This window comes from Callithrix jacchus, chromosome 7, assembly GCF_049354715.1.
Source record: "Callithrix jacchus isolate 240 chromosome 7, calJac240_pri, whole genome shotgun sequence".
Lineage (NCBI taxonomy): Eukaryota > Metazoa > Chordata > Mammalia > Primates > Cebidae > Callithrix > Callithrix jacchus.
This window is the reverse complement of record NC_133508.1, coordinates 83,587,140-83,613,760: the sequence shown is the minus strand read 5'-3', so window position 1 is coordinate 83,613,760 and position 26,621 is coordinate 83,587,140. Positions and strand designations below refer to the sequence as shown.

The 26,621-nt window shown below is 47.4% G+C and overlaps 2 protein-coding genes and 1 pseudogene across 2 annotated transcripts in view; 2 read left to right on the top strand and 1 right to left on the bottom strand.

The window, feature by feature from the left end:
* The window catches only part of CYP4X1 (cytochrome P450 family 4 subfamily X member 1), a 266,175-nt gene that overhangs the window by 127,574 nt on the left and 111,980 nt on the right, over window positions 1-26,621 (bottom strand). The gene's annotated exons all lie outside the window — the stretch shown is intronic.
* Window positions 1,326-10,618, top strand: LOC100413570 (cytochrome P450 4A11-like). Its single transcript, XM_035252676.1, has 12 exons — window positions 1,326-1,520; window positions 2,793-2,934; window positions 3,610-3,654; window positions 4,196-4,355; window positions 5,285-5,410; window positions 5,867-5,925; window positions 6,337-6,443; window positions 6,530-6,720; window positions 6,775-6,911; window positions 7,800-7,864; window positions 8,011-8,087; window positions 10,504-10,618. The coding sequence occupies exons 1-12, from the start codon at window positions 1,326-1,328 to the stop codon at window positions 10,616-10,618; spliced, it is 1,419 nt and encodes a 472-aa protein (XP_035108567.1).
* LOC118142831 (uncharacterized) lies at window positions 17,304-25,762 on the top strand (annotated as a pseudogene).

The following is a 26,621-nucleotide window of genomic DNA, read 5'->3' as shown; positions in this document are numbered from 1 at the left end:
TTAGAGGAGAAAGAGCAGAAGTCTAGCCCTGTGAGTTGTATAATCAATTACCTGTTATGAGGCAGGGCAAAAAGGGAAAATGTTGGGCGTTAGACTTTAGGTGGGTGCAGGAGCAGGTCAGCAGGAAACTTGTGGCCCTCAGAGGACTGGCTTTCATGGAATGCTTCCAGAAATATCTGTCCTGTTTTACTCTATGAATTCCAAACACTGAATTTGACCATACAGGAGATGAATTATGAAAAAAGTGAGGGTGAGAAATGTGAATATGACCATGCCCCATGCTTTCTTCCTTTCTGTACCATCTCCATGATGTTCTTGCTGCCTGTCCCTCTACCAAGAACTCTCTACCTGGTGAACCCCTATTTCTCCTTCGAGACCCATCTTCCTTTATAGTTTCTTCTTTCTGCATGGACATTTCATCTCTCTTGTAAAGCCTTATAATTTTTTGCTGAAATAATTTTATTTTCTGTTTTAGTCACTACATTATGGGCTAAATAAACACTTCCTGTTGAGGCATATTTCTGCCTTAATCCGTCGCTCTTACATACCTCTGCAAAAATAAATGTGCTTGATGAAATATTTCCTGAATAAAAGAATGACTTAAATAATAATAAGTCCTAAGAGTTATTTATGATAAGGATTATGATCCTACCTTACAACATAAGAAACTGAGGTCCAGAGACTATAAGTTGCTGGCTACATCTGTAATGAGCCTGAGGCTTGAGCTGCCTGAGTCTATCCATCAGCACCATGATCCTGGGCCATGACTGAAAAATGGATAGGGACAAGCCCTGGGGAACATTTCAGAGGCCACAAGCATTGGCATTTGTTGAGTCCAACAGAGAAGGAGTCTAATCCCACCTACAACTCTCAATGGCTATCTTACTGTTAACACAAGGTTCTGCCTCTCTATAATCAGTTTATCAAAACTGAACTTGGAATAATAAAACCAGCTACACCTACTAAACATTGTGAAATTCTTAGGGTCGGGGTTTATGTCTGTTTTTCTTGCACTTGTGCTCACCTACCTAAAATACTGCTTGACACACAGAAGGTACGCATTAGATATTTGTGAGTTATAAGGACAGGGGAACATGAGTGTGTACATGGCCATTACCACTGGTAATTGATGAAGCTTTCATCTCAGTGTTTCCTCAGGGGGATCCTCCACAGTCCATCAACTCTGGACACTGGGTCCAAGCCCTGCCCTCCCTTTTAACCCTGTCCACAGGTGGGCGGGACAAGCCTCCCAGGATATGGGCAGAGGTAGGCAGGAGCAGTAAGGAGCAGACAGGGGCACTCAGAGATCCAGCAGGCACTGCACCATGAGTGTCTCTGTGCTGAGTCCCAGCAGACTCCTGGGTGGCATCTCCGGGCTCCTCCAAGCAGCCTCCCTGCTTATCCTGCTTCTACTGCTGCTCAAGGCAGCTCAGCTCTACCTGCACAGGCAGTGGCTGCTCAAAGCTCTACAGCAGTTCCCGTCTCCTCCCTCCCACTGGCTCTACGGGTACAACCAGGAGGTAGGAAGGAGCTGGCAGAGAGTAGGAGGGCAGAAAGGGTGAGGGGTCTGGGGCCTGTTCAGAAAGTCCATGGGTAAAAAGCTTCATAGTGTCCTAAACATGTGGCCTCCAAGGAACACCCAGCTCATCTATCTAGTCTCAGCTCATGCCAACCACAGGGAGCTCACTACTAACGAAAAAGCCTGCCTTGCTGGTCCTCAGCCATGACACCCATGCCTTCCTTATACAGATCTGAAGTTTTCCCTGGCAGCCCTGCCCATGGAGGGCAATGTCTGGTCAGTGCTGGGTCTCCCCATCTCCAAGCTAAGCACCCCCAGCAGCCTCACCCATCCTCAAAAAATAAGGCTTCTAGATGTTTTCTGCCCAGTCCCTCAATTCCAACCTCTCTGCCTGGCCCTGAGCTTGCCTAGGAATAGACACCCATCTGATAGAATCCCTGCCCTGTGGGGTTCATCTTCTGTGGAGACCATAGAGAATCTCAGGAAGTGCCAGGACACAGGAAAGAGCTCACTCTGCTTGGATGGGTGGCTGAGGTCAGGTGTAGGGGATAAACCAGATAGATTGCTTTGTCTAAGACTGAGGGAATTTCCAGAGCAGGTGATCTGGGGAATGGAACCCTGACAGTCATGGGCTCATATAATGAGAACAGCCTGCACCATGTCCTCCAGCTGAAGGTGTCTAAGTTGCACTATCGAACAGTGTGTGTTGACCGCCTGGCCCTCCTCCCACACATCTGGGCTGTGAGCTCCTTAACCTGAGCATGCCATCCTCCACCTGTGTCTCAGCACCCAACAAGAGCTTGGCACAGTGGGATGGCTGGTCCAGGCGTGTGGAGAGACAGAAGAAGGCAGGAAAGGAGGAGTCCCAGGGCTGGTAGGGACAAGGTCCATGCCCCACTCGGCACTGCCAACACTGGGGAGGAAGCATGGAGCAATGTAAGGGGTCTCATGGAGAGGGGCTCACCAACGGCTTGTGGATTGAACACACTTAAGAGGAGATGGGGGTTTCAGGAGATGACCTTTCTGACATCCATAGCTCCTCTGAGGCACACATACAGCTCAGGCAACAAAGGGATAGAATCTGGCTCAGGTCAAGTCCTGGGGAGACAGCCACAGACTAGATCACTGCCCAGATCATCAGAAACAGTTCCAACCCTTAATGTCTGCTGATAGGTCCAGAATGATCTCTCTGCAGTAGACCAGTCCTTCATTCTACTCCAATGAGGAGAACTAAATGAAAGTTTTCATTAATATGTCTTTCCCTTTGTGACAGTTCCAGAAGGACCAGGAGCTACAACAGATTCTGAAACGGGTGGAAAGATTCCCGAGAGCCTGTCCACAATTGCTATGTGGGAACAGAGTCCGACTCCTCTTCTATGACCCTGACTACATGAAGGTGATTCTGGGGAGATCAGGTGAGAGTGAAACCCCACCCCAGCTACAGTAGCTCTCCCCTCTTCAGTACATGAGGCTGGGTCTGTAAAATGCCAGAAGAAAGTGGAAGTTCAGCCATCAGCCATACACATTTAACCAACCATCCTCTTGGGTGCAACCCAGCACGTGGTCAACAATATTTACTTACTACTGAATGTTTAAAAGAGCTGTGTGGGGCTGAATCTTGTTATTTTCTTTTTCTTTTCTTTTTAACCAAATTGAGGTGACCTATAATATAAATTGCACCAGATATCTAAAACAAATTCTGTGTCCGCACTGACTGGGATTTGGAACCTCTAATTGCTGCCTATTCTGGGTCATGGGAAGGCTAAGCCAGCAGCACTGTCTTACCCCTTGGCATAGAACCCAAGGCACTGTCTTACTCCCTGGCATAGAGGATATTACCCATGTTCCTGGACAACTCACCTTTCTAGTTCTGTGGGTGTTATGCTGCTGGAACCTACAACTGCCTTCCTGATCCCACACTGACCTTCATAACAGACATGGAAAGGGACAGGAAAGTGGTAGGTGACATGGGTCAAATTGAGACTGACAGATAAGAATCAATGGCAGCCCATGGTCTGAACCACAACTGCCCCTGGGGCAACTTTGGTTAACAGCTCCATTTCCTATTAACTCTGTTCCTTCCCTTTCAGACCCAAAGGTTCATGATTTCTGCAGATACGCAGCTCCCTGGATTGGTATGTACTTCTAAACTAGGACTGCAGTCCACTCCTCAGTTAGGTTTGCAAGAGCTATCTCTTTGGCTCACAGAGAATAACAGGTGAGGGGCCACCACTGTAATGACCCCTCCTAAATCAAGCCTCATATCCTCCTACCAAGACCCTCCCCCGCTTCCTCATGCTGGTGTGAGCCCTCACGAGGCTCAGCTTCTTCCACTTCACTTGCTGGAAACATGCCTGTCTCCAGACATCCTTGGCCTCACATTTATTTTACCTCTGCCCCACAACACTTTTCAACCATTATTTAGATCAAATAAAATAAAGATAAATATTGGCTATCATAATCACAGGGATGTACCAGCCCAATCAAATTCCCATGCCTGAGTGCCCGCCTATCCTGCCTTTGGCCATCATGTGCCTTATTCTGGTTTTCTCCCCCAAGGAGCCACCTTATGTACCTCCCAAATTGTACATGGGATGTACAGAGGATGATAAGTCATCCCTCTGATCTCATCCCCCCTCCCACACACATACATACACACACCCATCTCTGGCCTAGGGTATGGCTTGCTCCTGTTGAATGGGCAGACATGGTTCCAGCATCAGTGGATGCTGACCCCAGCCTTCCACTATGACATCCTGAAGCCATACGTGGTGCTCATGGTGAACTCCATGCGAGTGATGCTGATGAGTCCATGTCTCTCTCCTCTCCACACACAGTATAGCACACACTCTCACTAATTCCACTCTCAATCCTGTGTCCCAGAGACAGCCATAGACACAGCCACATGGAATCACACTCTCAGGTATTTACTCTGAAAGTAGAGTTCCATAAGTGCATAGCAGAATACCCAGGCATCAGGTTAGATCCACACTTTGCTCAACATCACAGGAAATGAGAGTCATGGTGTGTAAAAGGCCCCTCTCTTCCCACTTGGAAACCTTCAGCACAGCGGACTGCGCTCAAACCTTCTGGACAGCAGGACGCCCTGCTCCTGGCTGGCCTGTGCAATGGCAGCTTCAGTGGCCAGGTGGACAGGCTAGGATGTCATCCAACCAGGCTCTGGCCTGGGGCTTAGGGCCCCTGCACAGGATTGAGCCACCCATGGAGTGAAATGGACACCAGGTCTACATTCTCAGAGGCAGACCTGCCATACCCTCCCTTCCCTCAGGACTCCGATTTGTCACCCAACTGTATCCCAGCAAATGTTTATTGAATTACAAGCATTTGAAGTCCTGGTTGTCCCTCCATTAGAAGCCCATACTGGCCCTTGCCTGACACATATTTTCCTAATTTAGTATTCAATGAGTTCCTCAGGTCAGCTCAGCTGCTAGAAAACTAAAGAGTATTCCAAGACTTTATCCCATACGGAAAAAAAATTCTCATCAAACCAAAGGTCATAACTGATTCCCAGAATTCAAAATGTAATTCAGATTTTATCAGAACATATATTTAATTTGATAGTAAACATTTCTGAGAAGATATCATTTTATAAGCATTTGTTTCACCATTCTAATTTACTATAATGTATCTGTTCTCTAAAGTGAGGGATCCCAACCACGACATGTGGAGGTAAACGGAAAGGCTGGGCCTTATTACCAAAAGACTTCTGGGGGATTAAGAAGGTTTATGCCCCTCCCACCACAGGACAAGTGGGAGGAGCTTGTCAGCCCGGAATTCCTCTCTGGAGGTCTCTGAGCACATCTCCTTGATGACCCTGGACACCATCATGAAGTGTGCCTTCAGCCACGAGGGCAGCGTTCAGCTGGACAGGTCAGTGATAACCCTTCAGCTGCAGGGTCCTCGTTCCTATTAACTTCATGGACATACCTGAGTGGCAGGTGGAGCAGCTTAGAGGCTCACAAAGTGAGATGCAGATGCTGACCAAGCTCCAATTCCAGACCAGAACATATGATAACTCAGGCACAGATCCCTGATCCCCAGCACAGGTGGACCTTGGCTGTTCACACAAATCTCATAAAGACCTAAAGGTTACAAGGCTATGAGACAGAAGACACAGGTGCTTCAGTGTTGCCTGTCCCTGCTGTTTCAGACTATCTCCATCCACACTCCACTTCGCCTTCACAGAAGTGGGCCCCTCTATTCTGGACTCTTCTGTATTTCCTCCCTTAGGAATTCCCATTCCTACAACTAGGCCATCGGGGACCTGAACAACCTTATTTCTTCCTCCCTGAGAAATCCCTTTTATCAGAATGACACCATCTACAGCCTGACACCTGATGGCCGCTGGAACCACAATTCCTGCCAGCTCACCCATCAATACACAGGTTCTGTCTCCTCCTCTTGTCCCACCTTTACCAGGCACAGCTAAAGGAGCTGGCCCTGACCCCTCAGGCAGAGCCAAACCCCCTAGTGCCTCTGTAGGAGATAGCACTCATATGTAGGAGACTTCTTTGGTGCAGTGATGATAGGGGCCTGGTGTTGTGCAGGAGTTGGCATGGAGATGGCTGAATGACGCCCTATCCCATTGCGACTTAAGCAGAGGCTCCATGGGCTATACCACTGTGGGGAGGTCTGCCCTGCCTTGCATGGTGCTAGAGCTCCCACCATGATCACACACCCACACCCACATTTATGCTGAGGTTTAGTGGGCACCTAGATGGGCACAGATGAACATCTGGACCTCGTGACCTCACTGAGGCGCTCAGCTCTGCCTGGTAACCACTGTTTCCAGACAGACCGAGTGATCCAGCTGAGAAAGGCTTGCTTGCAAGAGCAGGGGGAGCTGGAGAAGGTCAGGGGGAAGAGGCACTTGGATTTCCTAGACATATTCCTCTTGGCCAAAGTAAGTATGTGTAGGAGAGGTCTGAAGCTTTTCCCAAAAGCACAGATCAAGACACCAACCCTGTACTATCACCATGGCCTCCCCAGATGGAGAATGGGAACAGCTTGTCAGACAAGGACATCCATGCTGAGGTGGACACATTCATGTTTGAGGGCCATGATACCACAGCCAGCAGAGTCTCCTGGGTCCTCTATATTCTGGCCACACACCCTAAGCATCAGCAGAGGTTCCAGGAGGAGATCCAGGGCCTCCTGGGGGATGGAGCCTCCATCACCTGGTGAGTGAGGAATTAAGAGATGGGGAGTCCTGCCCAATCCCCTGGTCTGCCCAGGCCCTGCCTCCTGGACAAGATGCCCTACACTACCATGTGCATCAAGGAGGCACTGAGATTCTACCCACCAGTGCCAAGCATTGGCAGAGAGCTCAGAACTCCCATCACCTTCCCTGATGGGCGCTCCTTGCCCAAAGGTATGACCTTCCCCCATTCACTCGCCTCAGCTCTCCACAGGGACTTGTGGAGGGTCAAAAATTCACCTGTGCTTCAGCAGTTCTGAATATCTCTGGGTCTCACTTTCCTTGTCAAAATATGATACAGTTTGTCATTAGAAAGAAGAGTTTGAAATGTCTGACCCGGAGCTTGAACACACCAAAAGTTCAATAACTAAATGTTAACCTTGAAAACCAAAGACCTTAAAATTCTATTCACTGAGAAGGAGAGAGCTGGCGAGAGTATCAAACAGGGGCAGAGAGCATGTGGTTCTTTCCTGATGGGGTCAACACAAAGGAGGGAGATCAGGAATCCTGTGTCATGGGTCAGCTGTTGTCCAGTTTCTGAGGAGCCCTCAGATTAGTAGCAGAGAGCAGCTGATAACCAGATCTGAGACTCCTGAGGTGATCAGAGGCACCCAGACTCAAGCCCCACCAGGTCATGTCCTAGTCCCACTATATCCTAGCTTGGTAACCATGGGCAAGAAAATCAGCCTCTCTGGGATTCATATCTCATCTGAAATTTAGGAATAAAAGAATGTCTTCCTTGGAAGTCTGTTCTAAGTACTGAGTGAGTTTATGTATATTCCCCAACAGTTAATAAATAGCATTCGATGAATATGAATTGTCACTCAACATACTCCAAGTAGTAATACACCAACGCTTTCCTGCTTCTCATCCCTGGAATCATGGTTTTCTGCCCATCATCTGAGCAGCACACATGTTTAGCCAAGCCCAACCCACTGCATCGTGTCAGGATCATCCCTCTCAAAGTGACGGTTTAAGGAAACCATTCTCCCCAGCTGGCTAAGAGACCTGGCCACCCATGGGTACAATTACTCTTCTCTTTATCTCCTATGCACCCCACAGGTATCACAGCCATGCTTTCCATTTATGGCCTTCACCACAATACAAAGGTGTGGCCAAACCCAGAGGTAAGAGGGTGCTGGGAGGAGGGGATGGGATGACCTCTCAGACCTAGCACCTTCTTCTGCTCCCAAATCTGGACATCCTGTCCCCTCCTGGGTGGGAAGCAGGGGCTGGACCCCTTCCTGTCCTGGCCCTGATGCTCTCTCTGCAGGTGTTTGACCCTTCCCGCTTTGCACTGGGTTCTGCTCAACACAGCCATGCTTTCCTGCCCTTCTCAGGAGGAGCAAAGTGAGACACCAATTTGTGACAATGGGGGTGGGAAGATAGGAGGAGTCTCTGGGCTCACAGCCATTTGTGACCCCAGTGTTCATATGTGCGTCTTCATTTACATCCTTTAATATTTGTTGTTTGTGGACAGGAGACCTCCTGTTGGTGTCTCTACACACAAAAGCAAATTGGAATTTCAGGCACACCGTGGAGACACTGCTCCCTCTGCTCTTTCCCAATGTGCAGCCAAAAATCACTGTCAGTGGGTCTTCCAAACATGAGTGTATTCAGGTGTTTTCCTCATGTTAGGAGTATGGATCTTCAGAATTAGATATTCTTTAGTAAACTGAACTTCAGATGTATGCTTCTCTCAATCGTCAGGAATTTTACAGAGTCAATTTGTCTCTCCCCATTCATTCTCAATGCAGCACACCACCTTTTCTACTTAAGTCAATAGCCGGCCACATTGAATAACCCAAATCTTTGCATATATTTAGAATTCACTCAGCTTGCTGGTCCTATCTTTCAAGCCATAGAAGTGAAAGGTTATGGTAAGACTTTACAGAAAGCTTCACATCAATGTGTGTCGTCTCACACATTTTGCTGTCTTACCCAATAAAATTTTTGCTCCATTATAATGTTCACATATTAACATCTCTATACCATAGTCCCACAGTCCACATAGCACAATGTTGGCAAAAACATAAAAATGTGGACAATAGACTGCCTTGTAAAGAAAAGCTCAATATTCATTATGTGACACAGCATTTGAAGGTTCCTAGTCTGTATTAGCTGTTGAGCTGGACAGATACACTCTAAAATGGGTGCTGTGGAAATCTGCAAAAGCTGCAGGAATGTCCTGTGAAATACAAATGCCGAAAGTGATGTAAATAGTAAAAACAAGATTTTTCTGAAGGAATAGTACTGTGAATTCTTCAAATGGTGAATAAACTTTCACAGAACAGGCTTTAAGCAAATGTTTCTTCCAGATACACCTTCTCCAGCACTGCTTTATCCCAGAAGGACAACTTCCTCCTAAGCACTGGCTGCCAATCATGTTGCTGCCACTAGGGAACAGGAGAGCATCCCCAAGCTCCATCTCCATTTCTAGCTCAGAACCAATAATTACTCTCAGTGAATTCCATTCTGTTTCACTCATTTAAAAAACTTAATTAACTTCATGCAAATATAAAAGTATTTATTAAGCCTACTTCTGTGGGTCACGTCCTGTGCAGGATGATGAGAAAACAGAAGTAAAAGGTACTGTTCCTGACTTGAAGACTCCACAGGACAAAAATGTGTTGTACAGAAACATTCTGTGCTCCAGACACACATGGCTCCCTCATCCATCCTTTCACTCACTTGTTCACTCAATGAGTGCTCTGATGCTGGCACTGTCCTAGGCACTGGACTGTGACTGCCTGTGGATAAATCATAAATGCTGCCTGGGAGCAGAGGAAGGGAGGGACACAGCTGGCAGGGGGTGAGTGGCAGCTGGGCTCTGGCCTTAGCCTTGAGGATGTGGTAGGCAGAGGTGGAGGGGGTAGGTTCTCAGCCATCTCCACATGAACAGGGCTAAGATGTGGGCTGGAGAGGTAAAACATGGGTGAGGCAACAGCCCATGGAGGGCTTGGCTGCCATCTGGGACACTAGGACGCTGTCTTCATTGTCTCTGCCTGGCCCAGGAACTGCATTGGGAGGGTCTGAGCTGGGTTTTAGTGTGGAGGGAGGGCAAGTAGGGACCCAGAAAGTCCAGGCGAGAAGACTGAGGGATGGCAAGGAGTGACATTTCTGGAATACAATTAGAAGATTTAGAAGAGCACAGGCTCTGGTGGATGGAGGGGTGAGGGGGAGACAGAAACCTGAACCTCACTGTGGCAGGAGGCAGGTGGGGCAACACCTGCCCAGTGCCCCTTGAGGAAGCCTCTCACTGCCCTTCTGATTCCCTTTCCCCACCCTTCTGGGCCCCCCATGAGCAGCTGGGTGCCAGTGCATCTGCCTACCTGGTGTGAACCTGAGAGTGTGGCCCATCCTCACCCGCAGTGACCCGAACTGGCCTGCAAACTGGGGAACCACACACTATTTCTGGAGGAATGAACAAACCACTGATTAACCCTTTATCCAGTCATGTGATTAGACTCTGTGCCTTAAAGTGCTGGCCCTGTCCTGATAGAGGTTTTCAGACCTGCTGAGAGCAGAGGGAGGAGTTAGGAACTAGCCCAGGGAAAGAAGCAGGCTCTGTATGAGGTCAGGAAAGAGGGTGAACACAGGCTGGAGTAGAAGTGTGTGGCCTGAAAAGAAAGGAAGTCGGAGATGGATACATGAAGGTGGCCCCTGAATGCAAAGCTCAGGGTCCAAAGTACTCAGGGACCAAAAACTACCCACCTCCGAATGGGGCCTGAGGCTACTTTCAATTCATCTTCTCTGCCTGGCCCAGGAACTGCATCAGGAAGCAATTTGCCATGAACAAGCTGAAGGTGGCCACAGCCCTGACCCTGCTCCACTTTGAGCTGGTGCCTGATCTCACCAGGATCCCCATTCCCATACCATGAATTGTGCTAAAGTCCAGCAATGGGATCCACCTGGATCTCAAGAGGCTCCCTAACCCCTGTGGAGACAAGGACCAGCTCTGGGAACCTTCACCTGCCATTCTGTCCCCCTGACCTCTGCTTCTGTCCCCTGCATGTCTGCCTGTATCTTGGTCTCTTACTGCCAACTGCCATAAAGTCAGCCTGCCCTTCTCTCTCTCACCTTTCTCCAGGCTCCCTACCTACTTGTCTATCTGTCTCCTATCCACCTGCATCTCTGAATCTCCACCCAGCTCCCAATCTCCTGCCTGCCCTCCAGCCTGTCTGCCCGTACCCTTGTCTTTTTCCTCCTGTCTGCTTGTCTGTTCCTATGCTAGTTTCCTATTGCTGCTGTAATAAACTACCACATCCTCAGTAGTTTTCAATAACAGCTTTTTATTCTCTTACAGTTCTGGAAGTCAAAGTCAGAAATGGGTTCCACTCGGTATAAAACAAGCTCTGGACAGGGCCAAACCCCTCTAGAAGCTCTCAGGGAGACAGCCTTGCCCCTTCACCTTCCAGCTCCAGAGCTTTATTTGTTGCATTCCTTGGTACTGGCCTCCCCTCTCTCTTGAAAGCCAACAGCATCTTTAAATCTCTATTACTATCTTCACATCTCTTTCCCTCTTATAAAGATCCTTGTGGTTATATCACACTCATTCAAATAATCCAGGAGAATATCACCACCTCAAGATCCATTACTTACATCTTCAAGGTCCATTTTGACACATATGGTCCCATAACCATGGGTTCCATGGATTAGGATGTGGACATCGTGGAGACCCATGGTTCAGCCTAGCACAGCCCCTACCTGATTGTCACCACATCTGTCCATCTAAATCTCTCCTATTTGGTACCTACTTGTGTGATGTCACTCAGACATTCCCTCTGTCTTTCCTCCTCCCCAGAATAAGGTTCACAAGTTTGCACATTGTGTGTGGCTTTCCATGGAAGCCAATAGAAGAAAGAGAGGAGATGCCAAGGGGGAGCAAACAGAGAGGAGACAAGTCCCTTCTGATTAGGGACAAGAGAGCTGAGGCCTGCTCTTTGGTACCAGATCCCGGCAGGGCCAGACCTGACCTACCCCTTACACACAGCCTCACTTCTTGTGAACTCTGATGCCCACACTCTCACCAGCTCCTGAGGCTCCCATGGTAGCTGAATTTCAACAAAGGTCTTTTATCTAGGGTATCAGAGGGAGAAGCTCACACCTCCGTTAGGTGAAAAATACTAGGCCTCCATTACAGTAACATTTAGCTTTTCTTATACTATATGAATCAGAGTAGAGCTGAGCTAACAACCTGTCTTGGTGTGTTTTGTGGTTTTTTTGCTATAACAGAATACCTGAGGTTGGGTAATATATAACAAAAAGAGGTTTATTTGCCACAAAATTCTGTTGCCTGGAATGTCCAAGTTTTGGCAGCCTGGTAAAGTTGGCAGTTTGGTAAAAGCCTCAGGCTGCTTCCACTCTTGGCAGAAAGCAAAAGGCGAGTGACCACATGCAGAGATCACACGACAAGGGAAAAAGCAAGAGAGAGATTGAGGAAGCCCTTCTCTTTGAGAACCTGCCCTCTTGGGAACCTCCTCATGCCACCAATGATAAGAACTTGTTCATGCTTGCAGGGTAGAATGGGGGCACTAATGTATTCAGTAATGATCCATCCACATGATCTAAACACCTCCCAGAAACACCCAGCTCCAAACACTGCCACATTGGGAATGAAGTTTCCATCAGGAGTTTGATCAAAGACACACCACATCTCAGCTGTACCAGGGCTGCAGTGAGCTGATCAGGAAAGCCTCACAAGCCTGGTCTTGCATGAGGGCCTTAGGGATCCAGCTCTTCTCAGCCCAAATGAGATGTGAAAAGGGAGTCTGCCTGGCCATGTCACTAGGGCACCTGTCAGCCTCCCTCTCACATAGGGCCTGCAGGCTCCTCAGGAAACTCATGGAGTAGGCAATTGTCCAGCAAGGGCTGGGAGGAACCAAGGTAGACAAATGGGTCTAGCTAGTAGGAGAGGATGTCAGACCCCAAGCAGCTTCTCCCCAACAGCACAGCTTTATGGTGGTCACCTGCCTCTCTGGCTGGCCACCCTGATGGAGCAGGAGCATGCTCAACCCTGTCTACACTTGCTGACGGCTTAGATGCTAGTGCTCCTGACTCTGAGCCCTGTTCCAGCACCTGGTCCCCATGCACTCCTCCCAATTTCACTGGGCTGGTATCCCTGATTATACCAACCTCTCTCAACTCAGACCTTGCTTCTTTTTCTGGATCTGGTCCCAGGTATTCCTCCCACTTATTGTCCATTCCTAGCCCATAGACAGACCTTCCTCTGCCTAAGGTCTAATACCTCATTCTGCTACCATGAAGGGGCTTCTCTTCCATTTGGTGCCTGCAGCCAGCACCTCTCTCAGAGTCTCCTGGACTCTCACATTACTAGAATAATTCAGCCCTTCTCTGAGAAGGGACAGGAAAAGCACAGGCCAGACAGTGAGTGAAAGGGCAGCAGTGGAGGGAGAAGGGAGGATTGGGGCAGGAAAGTGAGCCAAGAACATCCTGGACATAATGGTCAGCAGAGGTCCCCTGGCATTAGGTGGTACACAAGGGCTCAGGCTGCCCATGCTCAGAGAGCACAGGACAGTGGGCACTCATTCCCATTATGTCCCCTAGTACTTGAGTGAAAAGAGGAAGGTGAATCATATAGGGGAAAGTCTTATTGCAACAGAAGAAATGGAAACCTCAGAGTGATCAAAGAAATAAGGAATGTGGGCAAGGAGGGGGAACTACATCATATACAAAGTTTAAAAAGTGGATGGAAGGATTGAAAGACAGCCCACAGAGTGGGAGAATATATTCACAAATCAAATGAGAATATAGAATGAACTCCAACACTCGATATCAAAATACAAAGACCTCATTCAAAAATCACCAAAGGAATTCAATAAACACTTCTGCAAAGAAGATATGCAAAATGTCAGCAAGCACCTGGAAAGATGCTCAATTTCATTAGTCATTAAGAAATGCAAATCAAAAGCACAATGAAATACCACTTCACACCCTTTAGGAAATCTACAATTGTTTTTTAACAGAAAATAACAAAATGCTGAATAGAATATGGGGAAATTAGAAGTCTTATGAATTGCTGGTGAATGTAAATTGGGATAGCCAATTTGAAAAACAGATTAGTGGTTCCTGTAAAAGACATAAACACAATTACCATAGGATCCAGCAATTCCATTCCTGAGGATATAACCAAAGGACTTGAAAGCAACGACTAGAATAGATACTTGCAAGCTGTGGCAGCGTTATTCACAATAGTTATAAGGCAGAAAGATACCAAGGGTCCACCAACAGATGAATGGGTACACAAAATGTGGTATATACATACAATGGAATATTATTCCATCATAAAAAGGAATGAATTTCTGATACATGCTACAGCAGCAATGATCACTGTAACAGTATGCTAAGTGAAATTAGCCAGACGCAAAAGGAAAAATATTGTATTCTTCCACGTACAGGTAGTAGAATATGCAAACATAAAGACAGAAAGTAGATTAGAGATTACTTGGCACTGAGGGAAGGCAGAGTACTTTCTTAAAGGTTACAGAGTTCTTCTTAGAATGATGAAAACGTTTTGAAAATAGGTAGTGACGATGGTTGTAAAACATTGCGAATGTAATTAATACCATGGAACTGGACAATTAAAATGTGTTAAAGTGGCCAATTTTATGTTCTGTATGTTTCACTAATTTTTAAAAGTTAATCTACACCAATTGGGGAAAAAAACGGCAAATAGGAGGCAGGAGTAACTTGCAGCTCCGACTCGGACAGATAGAGTAGGATGTAGAGACTCACATCATGAACTCTTGTTCCAAGAACTAGTGCAGGAAAACACCTGGAAAGCTGACAGAATCCCCAGACCCTTTGGAGGAAGCAGATTGCTGCTGCAGGCCCCAGGAACACTCAAAAAACTGTTTAAGTGTCTAAAATGTGAAAGGGGAATCATCTGCCCATGAACACACACACCCTCACTAGGAAAACTGAGAGTCCAGATCATAGGAGTAGGATGTGATCTTACCTGAAGCTCAGATGAATTTAGAGAGCCAAATGAAATACAGGGGTAGAAGAAGCAGTGTGAAGAGCCCCATGGGCACTGTCAGTTCCCAAGGAAGCCATTTCTGACTTTGTCTCACAGAGGTCCCTAGAAAGGGCTGGCAGAGGAACTGGGAAAAGACCACAGAAAGAAGGCAATTTCCAGCTGAACTTTGTAATAATTTTGACCGAACGTGAAGTTTCCTAGACAGAGCCTGGGGGAGGAGGCAGATCAGGAGTACAGACACAGCACAGAAGCCACAGCAGGTGAGGAAGTGTGAAACCTAAAAGCCCTGCTTGCTTTCTCAGCCAGGAGGCTGGTAACCAGGAGGCTGGTAAACTGAGAACTCTCAGTCCTGCTCCCCTCCTGCCTGGAATAAACTCAGTGCCATTGGTGAAGCATAATGGGAATGAGATGGGCCTTTTGGGCTGCATGGGAGCTGAGTGAGGCCCATAATTATAGCTTTCCCCCACTTCATTGGTAACCTATATGACATAGCAGAGGCAGCCATATTCCCTGAGAACATACCATTGGCCTGAGAACTACACTCCCATTCCCCACAGCTGCAGTAGCAAGACTCACCCAAGGAGAGTCTAAGCTCAGACCTAACACTGCCCCCACCTGATAGTTTTTCTCTACTCACCTTGGTACCCGAAGACATAATCTTATGGGCATAATCTCTTGGGAGCTCTACAGCCCCTCCCACCACCTGATCCTCCCTATACTACCACAGATGATGCTCTCTTGAAAGTGCAACCTCCTGGCTGACAGACAATCAACACAAAACTAGCACAATAAACAAGACTAAAACCTAGAACCCTCACAGAGTCCACTTTACTCCCCTGCCACCTCCACCAGAGCAGATACTGGTACCCATGGCTGAGAGACCTAAAGACAGTTCACATCACAGCACTCTATGCAGACACTCTCCAGTACCAGCCCAGAGCCCAATAACTCTGCTGGGTGACTAGCTCCAGGAGAAAAATAACAAGCACTGCAGTTCGGCTCTCAGAAAGCCACATCACTAAGGGAAAGGGGAGAGAATCATATCAAAGAAGCACCCCATGGGACAAAAGAATCTGAACTGCTCAAGCAGTCCTTGAGCCTCAGATCTTCCCTCTGACATAGTTTCCCCAAATAAGAAGAAACCAGAAGAACAATTCTTAAAAGATGACAAAACAAGATTCTTCCACATCCCCAAAAGATCACACTAGCTCACTAGCAATGAATCCAAACCAAGAAGAAATCTCTGAATTGCCAGAAAAAGAATTCAGAAGGTTGACTATTAAACTAGTCAAGGATGCACAATGGCACAGGATATGAATGGAAAAATCAACAGTGAAATAGATAGCATAAATTAAAAACAATCACAACTTCTGGAAATGAAGGACACACTTAGAGAAATGCAAAATACACTGGAAAGTCTCAGCAATAGAATTGAATAAGTAGAAGAAAGAATTTCAGAGCTGAAAGACAAGGTTTTCTAGTTAACTCAATCCAAGACAAAGAAAAAAGTTTTTTAAATATGAACAAAGCCTCCAAGAAGTTTGGAATTATGTTAAATGAACAAACCTAAGAATAATTGGTGTTCCTGAGTAAGAAGAGAAATCTAAACATTTCAAAAACATATTTCAGGGAATCATCAAGGAAAATTTCGCTGGCCTTGCTAGATATCTAGATTCCACAGCTCTTTCCACTGCTACCTCTCACCATGTAGGTGAAAACTGGATGCTAAGCTCAGCAGGGACAGAGTCTGGGTCCAAAAGTCCCTTCTGGGAGGGAGGCAGGAGGTAGGGAAGGAAAACAATCATAGAACTAGAGGAAAAGTGGGTGAACTGGGGTGTAAATAGTTACATGCCCTTTGTTTTGAACAGCACCCAGGATTTATGTAAGAGAGAACAGAGCTCTGGCCCAGTGAGTTGTGTAATGAATTACTTGTCATGAGGCAGTAAAAAGGGAGAATGCTGAGAGTCAGACCTTAAGTGAGTGAAGGAGCAGGTCAGCAGGAAACTTGTGGTTCCCAGTAGAGCTGGCTTCCAAGGAATTCTTCCAGATGTATCTGTTGTGTTTTACTTTCTGAATCTGGAACATAGACTGTGAACTCAGAAGAGATAAATCATTCAAAAGTGAGGTTGAGGAACATAAACATGTCCCATCCCCTATTCTTTCATGTATGACCTCGATAATGTTCTTGGTGCCCATCCCTCTACCTAGAACTCTACCTAGTGAACTATTCTTCTTTCAAGACTTCACTCTCCTTTTTTAGTTTTCTCCTTTCCTTCATGGAGGTTTCCACTCTCCAGTAAAGCCTTATAATTTTTTTATTGAACTGGTTTTATTTTCTGCCTTTGGTTACTAAAGTATGATCTCAACAAACATTTCCTTAATGAAATAATGACTTAAATAATAAGTCCTAAGAGTTATTGAAGATAATAGTTATGATCTCACCTTACAACACAAGAAACTGAGGCTCAGAGACTGTAAGTTGCTGGTTACCTATGTGGAAAACCTGAGGCTTGATCATCCTAAGTCCAAGTCCAGTGTTCCATCCACCTACGCCATGACCCTGGACCATGACTGAAGAGTGGAAGGGGACAAGCTCCAGGGAACATCAGAGGCAGCTGGGGTAGGTAGTTCTGAAGTCTGACAGAGCAGTCTATTTCCACCTTCAACTCTGAAGAGCTGTTTTACTCTTAACACAAGGTTCTACCTCTCTGTAATCAGTTTCTCATCACTGAAATTGGGGTAATAATAAAACCAGCCACACCTACTGAACATTTGGCAAACTAGACTGTGAATTCCTTGAGGTCATGGTTCATGTCTGTTTTTTCTGAAGCTATGCCCACCTACCTAAAATCCTGCTTGACACACAAAAGGTACTCATTAGGTATTTGTGAGTTACAAGGACAGGGGCACATGGGTGTGTACATGGCCATTACCACTGGCATTGAGATCATACATAAAAGAAGCTTTCATCTCAGTATTTCCCCAGGTGGATCCTCCACAGTCCATCAATTCAGGGGACTAAGGTCCAAGCTCTGGCCACCCCTTTAACCCTGTCCACAGGTGAGCGTGACAATAACCCAGGATGTGGCCAGCAGTGGGCAGGAAAGGTCATAAATAGGCAGGAGCTCTCAGAGATCCAGCAGGTGCTGCACCATGTGTGTCTCTGTGTTGAGCCCCAGCAGATCCTGGGTGGCATCTCTGGGATCCTCCAAGCAGCCTCCCTACTCATCCTGCTTCTTCTGCTGCTTAAGGCAGCCCAGCTCTACCTACACAGGCAGTGGTTGCTCAAAGCTCTCCAGCAGTTCCTGTGCCCTCCCTCCCACTGGCTCTACCGGAACAACCAGGAGGTTGGAAGGAGTTGACAGCAGAGTGGGAGGGCAGGGAGGGCCAACATTCTGAGGTCTGTTCAGAAAGTCCATGGGAAAAGGCCTCACAGTGTGCTGAGCATGTGCCCTCCAAGGAACACCCAGCTCACTTCTCCAGTCATGGCTCTTGCCAGTCACAGGGAGCTCACTTCTACCCAAGTAGCCCATCTCACTGGTCCTCAGCTCTGTCACCCATGCCCTCCTTCTGCAGATCTGAAGTGTGTCCTGGCAGCCCTGCATGTGAACCGCAACGCCTGGTCATTCCTCGGTCTCCTCCTCTCCAGGCTGCACAACCCCAGCAGCCTGAGCTGTTCTCAGAGAACAAGGTTCTACATGCTCTCTGCCCAGTAACTAATCCCCAACCTGTCTGCCTGTCCTTGAGCTTGTCTGGAAGCACAGGCACCCATCTGAGGAATAACTGCCCTGTTGGGGGTTCCTGGTCTGTAGCGATCATAGGCAGGAATCTCAAGAGGTGTCAGGCTGCAGGAAAAGAGCTCACTCTGCTGGGATGAGTGGCTCAGGTCAGGTGGCTGGGTCTGCTCAATTTGCCCAAGACTGAAGGGAATTTCCAGAAAGGTGACTTCAAGGCTTAAAATCTGACCATTCTGGGCACACAGGAAGAAGGCTGCCTAAATGATGTCCTCCAGATGAGGGGATTGGTGTTTGTGTTTCATCACTGAACAGTGTGTGTTGACCTCCCATCCCCTCTCCCATGTACCTAGACTATAAGCCCATTGGAGCCAAACATGTCACCCCCTCCTGGTGCCCCAGCACCCAACAAGAGCTTGGCACAGTGGGATGGTTGGCCCAGATGTGAGGAGAAACAGAGGAAGGAGGGGAAGCTGAAGCTGAGACCTGAGATGGGGGCACAGGGACAGAATCCACCCTCCCAGCACTGCCATCACTAGGGGCTGTGGGCAGAGCAAGGTAAGGGGCCTCTGGAGAGGGGCTCACTAAGGGGCTGTGAATTGAACACACTTAAGAGGAGATGGTGGTTGCACGGAACTGAGGTTTCCGACATTCATAATTCCTCTAAGGCACACACACAGCTCTCCCCACAGGGGCACGAATCCGGCTCAGGTCAAGTCCTAAGGAGACAGCAAGAGCCTGGATCACTGCCTAGATCATCAGAAATAGTTCCAAATTCCTAACTTTTGGAAATCACATAAGATTCCCAAATCTTATGTGATCCAGAATGATCTCCCTGCAGTCAACCTCGCCTACACTCCACTCCAGTGATGAGAACTAAATGAAGGTTTTCATGGATCTGTCTTTCCTCTGGTGACAGTTCCAGAAGGACCAAGAGCTAAAACAAATTCTGAAATGCATAGAGTCGCAAGAGTCCGCCTGCAATGGCTGTGGGGAGCAGAGTCTGACTCCTCCTTTATTATCCTGACTACATGAAGGTGATTCTGAGGAGATCAGGTGAGAGCAAAACCTCATCCCAGCTGTAGCAGCTCTTCTATCTTGGGTACATATGCCTGGATCTGTGCAATTCCAGAAGAAAATGGCAGTTCAGCCATCAACCCTACACATTTTACTAATCATTGCCACAGGCACAACCCAGCTTATGGCCAGCAATATTCACTTAGTACTGGGTGTTTCAAACAGCTGTGTGGGACCAAATGTCTTGTTTTCTTTTTTTACCAAGTTGAGGTGCTCTGAGATGAAAATTGTCCCAGATCTGTAATACAAATGTCATGTCCGCACTGACTTGGATTTGCAGCATCTATGTATTCCCTGTCCTGGGTCATGGGGTGACTAAGACAACACCAGTGTAGAAAATCCAGAGGCTCTTGTTCGTTGACATTGAAGAAATAACCTCTATTTCTCACCAGTTCCCCTTCCTAGCTCTCTGGATGTTTTTCTGCAGGAATACTGAGTCTGAATTCCTAAGCCCACACTGACTTTCAGGATAGAGATGGAAGGGACAGGAGGCAAGTGGGAGTTGACACAAGACAAACTGCCAACTGACAGACACCAAGAGTGGCCCCCAGAAGCACAGAACAAGAGACCAAACCTGCACTCTCACCACAGCCTCCCCAAATATAGAGAAAGCAAGGACCTCCGTGCTGAGGTGGACACATTCATGTTCGAGGGACACAACACCACAGCCAGCAGTATTTTCTGGATTCTCTATGCTCTGGCCACACACCCCAAGCATCAGCAGAGGTGCCCAGAGGAGATCCAAGGCCTCCTGGGGCATGGAACCTCCATCACCTGATGAGTGAGGGCCCACAAGGTCAGGGAGCCCTGCCCTCTCTGTAAAGGGATTCACCTGGTCTGCCCAGGCCCTTCTGATGTTCAGGATGGGTTTCTTTCAGGGACCACCTGGACCAGATACCTTACACCACCATGTGTGTCAAGGAGACTCTGAGATGCTACCCACCAGTGCCAAGCATTGGCAAAGAGTTCGGCACTCCCATCACCCTCCCTGATGGGCACTCCTTGTCCAAAGGTATGAATTCCCCCACCTACTCAACTAAGTTATCCAGAGGGACACATGGAGGGTCAGAAATCCATGTGTGCTTCAGCAGTTCTGAACATCTCTGGGTCTCCTTTTTTCACTTTGACCAAGAGGAGGATGTACAGGAAAACCAAGTGCCTCTTCCTCCTGATCTTCTCCAGCTCCCCCTCCTCCTTACTTTGTAGATCAGATGATGTATGTGAAATTCCTAGCACAGAACTGGGCCACAACAAAATTTCAATAAATATTCGTTTCTTTTTTGACTCATAAAGTGCATTTTCTAATGTGGAACACTGGCCTAAATGACCTGTTTAAGTTCCTTTCAATTCTGATATTCCAGCAGACTTGTATTCTAAACTTCTATCATTCCAGCTAACAATCTATCACCTCTAGAATCCAAGGTTTACGATGCTATGGTTAATTCGAATGGTGGCAATGACATTCTTTGATTCTACTACTGCAGACTCCAACACTACAGGACCCGGGGCCAATCGTGTCATTCATGTGTCTTCACTGTCACATCTTTTTAACATCCTCCATATTTGATATGTGTGTAACTCCTTTTGAAAATTGCAAAGCACTGCATATACATATCAGTTAATCAGACGATGACTCAATCTTTGGAATCTTCTCCAATTTATATCATATTTACAGCCTCTGAATGTGACCTCTGGATTTTAGGGCCTGGAGCCCTAAAATTCTATTCCCTAAAATGTGGAGGGCCAAAGAGAGAATCAGACAGGAACAGAGGGGGATACAGCTGTTTCCTGAGGGGTCAAGTCAAATGAGGGAGATCAGGAATCCCATGTCAAAAGTAGGTCAGCTATTGCACCATCTGTGAGGAACCCTGAGGTTGATAGCAGGTAACAGCTGACTGATGACCAGATCTGAGCCCTCTGTCATGACCATCGGTCACCAAATTACTCACTCCTCATTGGGTCTGAATTCTATCCCAGCCACATGCTACCTGTGCAATCATAAGCAAGTCTGCTCTGAGCCTCGGGTGCCTTGTCTAACAAATAAGGATATAAGAGTGCCTACCTTGGGCCGGGTGCAGTAGCTCACGCCTGTGATCCCAACACTTTGGGGGGCCGAGGCAGGCAGATCACTTGAGTCCAGGAGTTCAAGACCAGCCTGGGAAACAAGGCAAAACCCCATCTCTACAAAAACTAGCTGGGCATAGTGGTGTGTGCCTGTAGTCCTAGCTACTTGGGAGGCTAAGGTGGAAGGATCACCTGAGCCCAGGAGGCAGAGTGAGACCCTGTCTCACAAAATAATAATAAAAAAATTAAAAAGTGCCTACCTTGGAGGATTGCTGTTAAGACGAACGAGTTAATGTAAACCCCTCATTAGCTCTTGGGAAACACTTCATAAACATGAGTTCTCATGTGAGTTACTTCAAAAAGTAAGCTATGATGCTTTCCCTTTTCTTGAGCTGGAGCATTGCTCTGTCACCTAGGCTGGGGTGCAGTGGCACAATCTTGACTCACTATAACCTCCTCCTCCCAGTTTCAAGTGATTCTCCTGCCTCAGCCTCCCGAGTAGCTGGGATTACAGGTGCCTTCCACCATGCCTGGCTAATTTTTGTATTTTTAGTAGAGACAGGGTTTCACCATGTTGAAACACAGAACAAAAGACCAACCCTGCACTCTCACCACAGCCTCCCCAAATGAAGAAAGCAAGGCTGGCCGCAAACTCCTGACCTCAGGGGATCCACCCACCTCGGCCTCCCAAAGTGCTGGGATTACAGGCATGAGTCACCATGCCCAGTTGCTTTCACACTTTCTTGCTTCTGATTCCTGCATTCCTGGTTTTCTGCCCCTCAGCCCAAGCTCCCATGCTTAGCCAAGCACAGCCTATCTCTACTGCAACAGAATCTTGCCCTGCTCAAAGCATGATTTGTGGCACCAGGCCTCTTCTGCATGCACTTGCCTCCTGCTGGCTGAGAAACCAGGCCACTCAAGCATAGACTCAGCCTGCTCTCTCCCCACAAATTCAGAGTTTCCCTTTCCATTTATGGCCTTCACCACAATCTGAAAGTGTGACCAAACCCAGAGGTAAAGAGGCCCTGGAAGGAGGGGATAGGGTCAGTTCTCGAGATCAACATCGCCTGCTCCCGCTCTGGGAATCCTGTTGCCTCATGGGTGAGAAGCAGCAGATGCACCCCTGCCTGTCCCAGCCCTGGAGCTCACTCAGCAGGCTGAACGATGCTTCTCACCTTGTGCCAGGTTCTGCCTGACACAACCACACTTTCCTGCCCTTCTCAGGAGTATCCCAGGCTTCCTGGGTGGTAATGGGGGTGGAGAAATAGGGGGAGGCTCTGGGTGCAATTCTCTTTCCCAATGGCCAGCCAGAAATCGCTGTCAGTGGGCATCCCAAACTTCAGTGTGTTCTGGTGTTTTCCTTACCTTAGGAGTGTGACTCTGTGAATTAGATTAAAATATAAATTAAACTTCAGGTTTTGTGCTTTTCAATTGTCAGGAATCATAAAGAATGAATTTCTCTCTTCCCACCTTTCTCAATCCAGCCTATCACACTTTCTCCTCAATTCATTAATTCTCAAATTACTAAATGAAATGTTAAACTTGTATGTTTTTGTTACCAAGATGCCTTGCATGTCCTAATTCCTCAGTCCTAGACTTGAAAGGCAACAGTAAACCTTTGAAGAAACTTTTTTTAAGGCTGTTTATTACCATGGTAATGCTTATACTCAACTCTTACCAAATTTTGCTTGATGTATATCAGTATTTTCAGAAGTCAACACACTAAAGTAGAGGTAGAGAGGGTTGAAAGCGCATTTGAAGAAACTTTTAAACCAATATGTGTTGTTTCTATGTTTGCAGTATATTCAAACACAATTTTCTTCCTACATGTTAATGTTCAGATTCCTATTACAACTGCCCCACTTGTCAAAATGTGACAGGTGAAGTGAGATCTGTATACCTGGATATAATCCCTAGAGTCCACATAGCACAACTCTGGCAAGAAAGCAGAAAATATTGAGGACAATAAACTTCCTCTGAGAATAAGACCACTATTTGGTATAAGACACGTAGATTTTAACGGTTTCTGCTGTGCAAAATATGCAATCCATTTGAAATAGCTGTTGGGTTAGACAAGTACACTCTATAACACCTGCTACGAAAATCCTCAAAGGCTGCAGGAATCGGCCAGGGGAATACAAATCTCCAGAAGTTTTGTAAGGACTGAGTACAAACAAGTTTTTTCTGAGTGCATACTCTTGAAAATTCTTCAAAAGATGACTCACCTTTTACAAAACAGATTGTAAGCAAATTGTTCCTCCGAAAATGTGCTTCTCAGGATCTGGTTTACCCAGGGTGAGTAGGTCCCACTTGACATCGGCTGCAGACCATGTTGCTGCCGCTAGAGAACAGGAGAGTCCAGGGCAGCTCTATTACCAGGTCAGCACAAATATTTACTTTCATGAATTCCATTCCCTTTTACTTTAATTTTTTTCCTTTGAATTAAGCCTGTTTCTGAGTGCCAAGTTCTATGCCAGGTGATGGGGAAACAGATAACAGGCACTGTCCCTGCCTCTAAGAGTTCACAGTCAAGGCCAAAGATTTGTTTTACAGAAACACATCCTGTGCTCCAGATACACGTCGCTCCCTCATCCATCCTTTTTGGTTGCTCACTCATTTGCTCACTGAGGGGTTCACTGAGCGTCCTGGCTTCTTGCACTGTCCGAGGCACTAGACTGTGACTCTCCATGGATGGAGTACAAATGCTGCCCAGGGGCCTGAGGAGGGAGAGGCACAGCTGGCAGAGGTTGACAGGCAGCTGGGCCCTGGCCTTAGCCTTGAAGGTGTGGCATGCAGAGCTTGGGTGAGGATGTTCTCAGCCATCTCCACATGATCACAACTAGGACGGGGGCTAGAAGGAGGGTAAGGCAACAGCCCATGGAGGGCTTGGCTGCCAGCTGAGGCAGTGGGACACTGTCCCCGCTATGATGAAGGGTATAGGAGGGTCTGAGCTGGGCTGTGGCTTCAGTGTGGAGGGAGGGGAAGTAGGAATCCAGAAAGTCTAGGTGAGAAGACTTAAGGATAGCAAAGAGAAACATTTCTGGTGGATGGAGGAGTGAAGGGAGGCAGGAGCCAGAACCCCAGAGTGGGAAGCAGATGGGGTAATGGCTGAGGACCATCCACCCAGTGCCCTGCCAGAAGGCTCCCACTGCCCATCTGACTCCCCTCTCCCACCCATCTCAGCCCATCTCTGAGGATCCAGGTCCCTGTGTGCCCCCTACATAAAGATCATCTGAGCGTGTGACCCATCCTCACCCTACAGGACCCAACTGGCCTCCACACTGGGGAACCAGAAATGTCTGTGGAGCAGTGAACAAACCATCCATCCATGTGATTAGACTCTGTGCCTTAGAGCCCTGGCCTTGTCCTGCCAGAGGATTTCAGGCCTACTGAGAGCAGAGGTGGGAGTTAGGAGCCAGCCCTGGAAAACAGGCATGCTCTGTACAACATCATGGAAGGCAGAGAACTGAGGCTTGGTAGAGACGTGTGGGCTGAAAGGAAAAAAGATGGGGGATGGACATATGAGGTGGCCCCTGAATGCCCAGCTCAGGAATGGAGCTCAGAGACCAAAGCCTGCATGGCTCAGAATGGAGTCCAAGGCTGCTTCTCAATTATTGTCTCTGCCTGGCCCAGGAACTGCATTGGAAAACAATTGGCCATGAATGAGCTGAAGGTGGCCCTGACCCTGATCCGCTTTGAGCTGCTGCCTGATCCCACCAGAATCCCCAACCCCAGACCACAAATTGTGTTGAAATCCGAAAATGGAATCCACCTGCATCTCAGGAGGCTCTTTAACCATTGTGGGAACAAGGACCAGCTCTGAGGGCCTCCACCTGCCATTTTGTCTTCCTCACCCTTGCTCGCATCTCCTGCCTGTCTACCTGCATCCTGCTTCCTATCTACCCAGCTGCTCTTATTCCCACCTACCTGCTGTCCGGCCTTCTGTCCCCCAGTCTGCCTGCCCTTCTCTCTCTCTCTCATCTTTCTCCAGGCTCCCTACCTGCTTGTCTAGCTGTCTCCTATCCACCTGCATCCCTGAATCTCCACCCACCTTCCAATCTCCTGCCTGCCCTCCAGCCTGTCTGCCCATACACTTGTCTCCTTCCTGCCTGCTTGTCTGTTCCTGTATTAGTTTCCTATTACTGCTGTAATAAACCATCACAACCTCAGGGCTTTAATATAACATCTTTTTATTCTCTTACGGTTCTGGAAGTCAAAGTCAGAAATGGGTGAAAACAAGTTCTGGACAGGACCAAACCCCTCCAGAAGGTCTCAGGGAGAGCCCTGCCCCTTGGCCTTTCAGCTCCAGGGTTTTACTTTTTGCATTCTTTGTTACTGGCCTCTCCTCTCACTTGAAAGCAAAGAGCATTACAAATCTCTCTCTCTTACTGCCCTTGCATCTCTTTCCGTCTTATAAAGACCCTGTGTTACATCAAGCTCATTCAGATAATCCAGAACAATATCACAACCTCAAGATCCATTACTTCCTTTCATCTTCAAGATCCATTTTGACATAGATGGTCTGTTATCATGGGTTCCATGGATTAAGATGTGGACATCATAGTAGGCCATGATTCAGCCTAGCATGGCCCCTACCTGATCTGTCCATCAAAATTCCTCCTATATGGTAACTGACTATGTGACTGTCATTCAAACAATCCCTCTGCTTTCCCTTTATTCCCTCTCTGGAATAAAGTTCACAAAGTATATATAGTATCTGGCTTCCCTTGGAAGGAGATAGAAGAAGAAGAAGAGAACCAAGGGGTAGGAAAGACAGAGGAGACAGGTCTTTTCTGAGTAGGAAAAGGGAAGAGAGGACCTGCCCTTTGGTGCTAGGACTTCAGCCTACCCCCAGGCACAAAGCTTCACACTGTGTGATCCCTCATGCCCACACTCTGCCAGCTCTTGAGCCCTTTAATTAAGGGCTTTTCTCTCACAGGGAGAAGCTCACTCCTGTGGGGAAAAGACTCCAGGCCTCTATTCCATTTATCACACTAGATGAATTAGAGC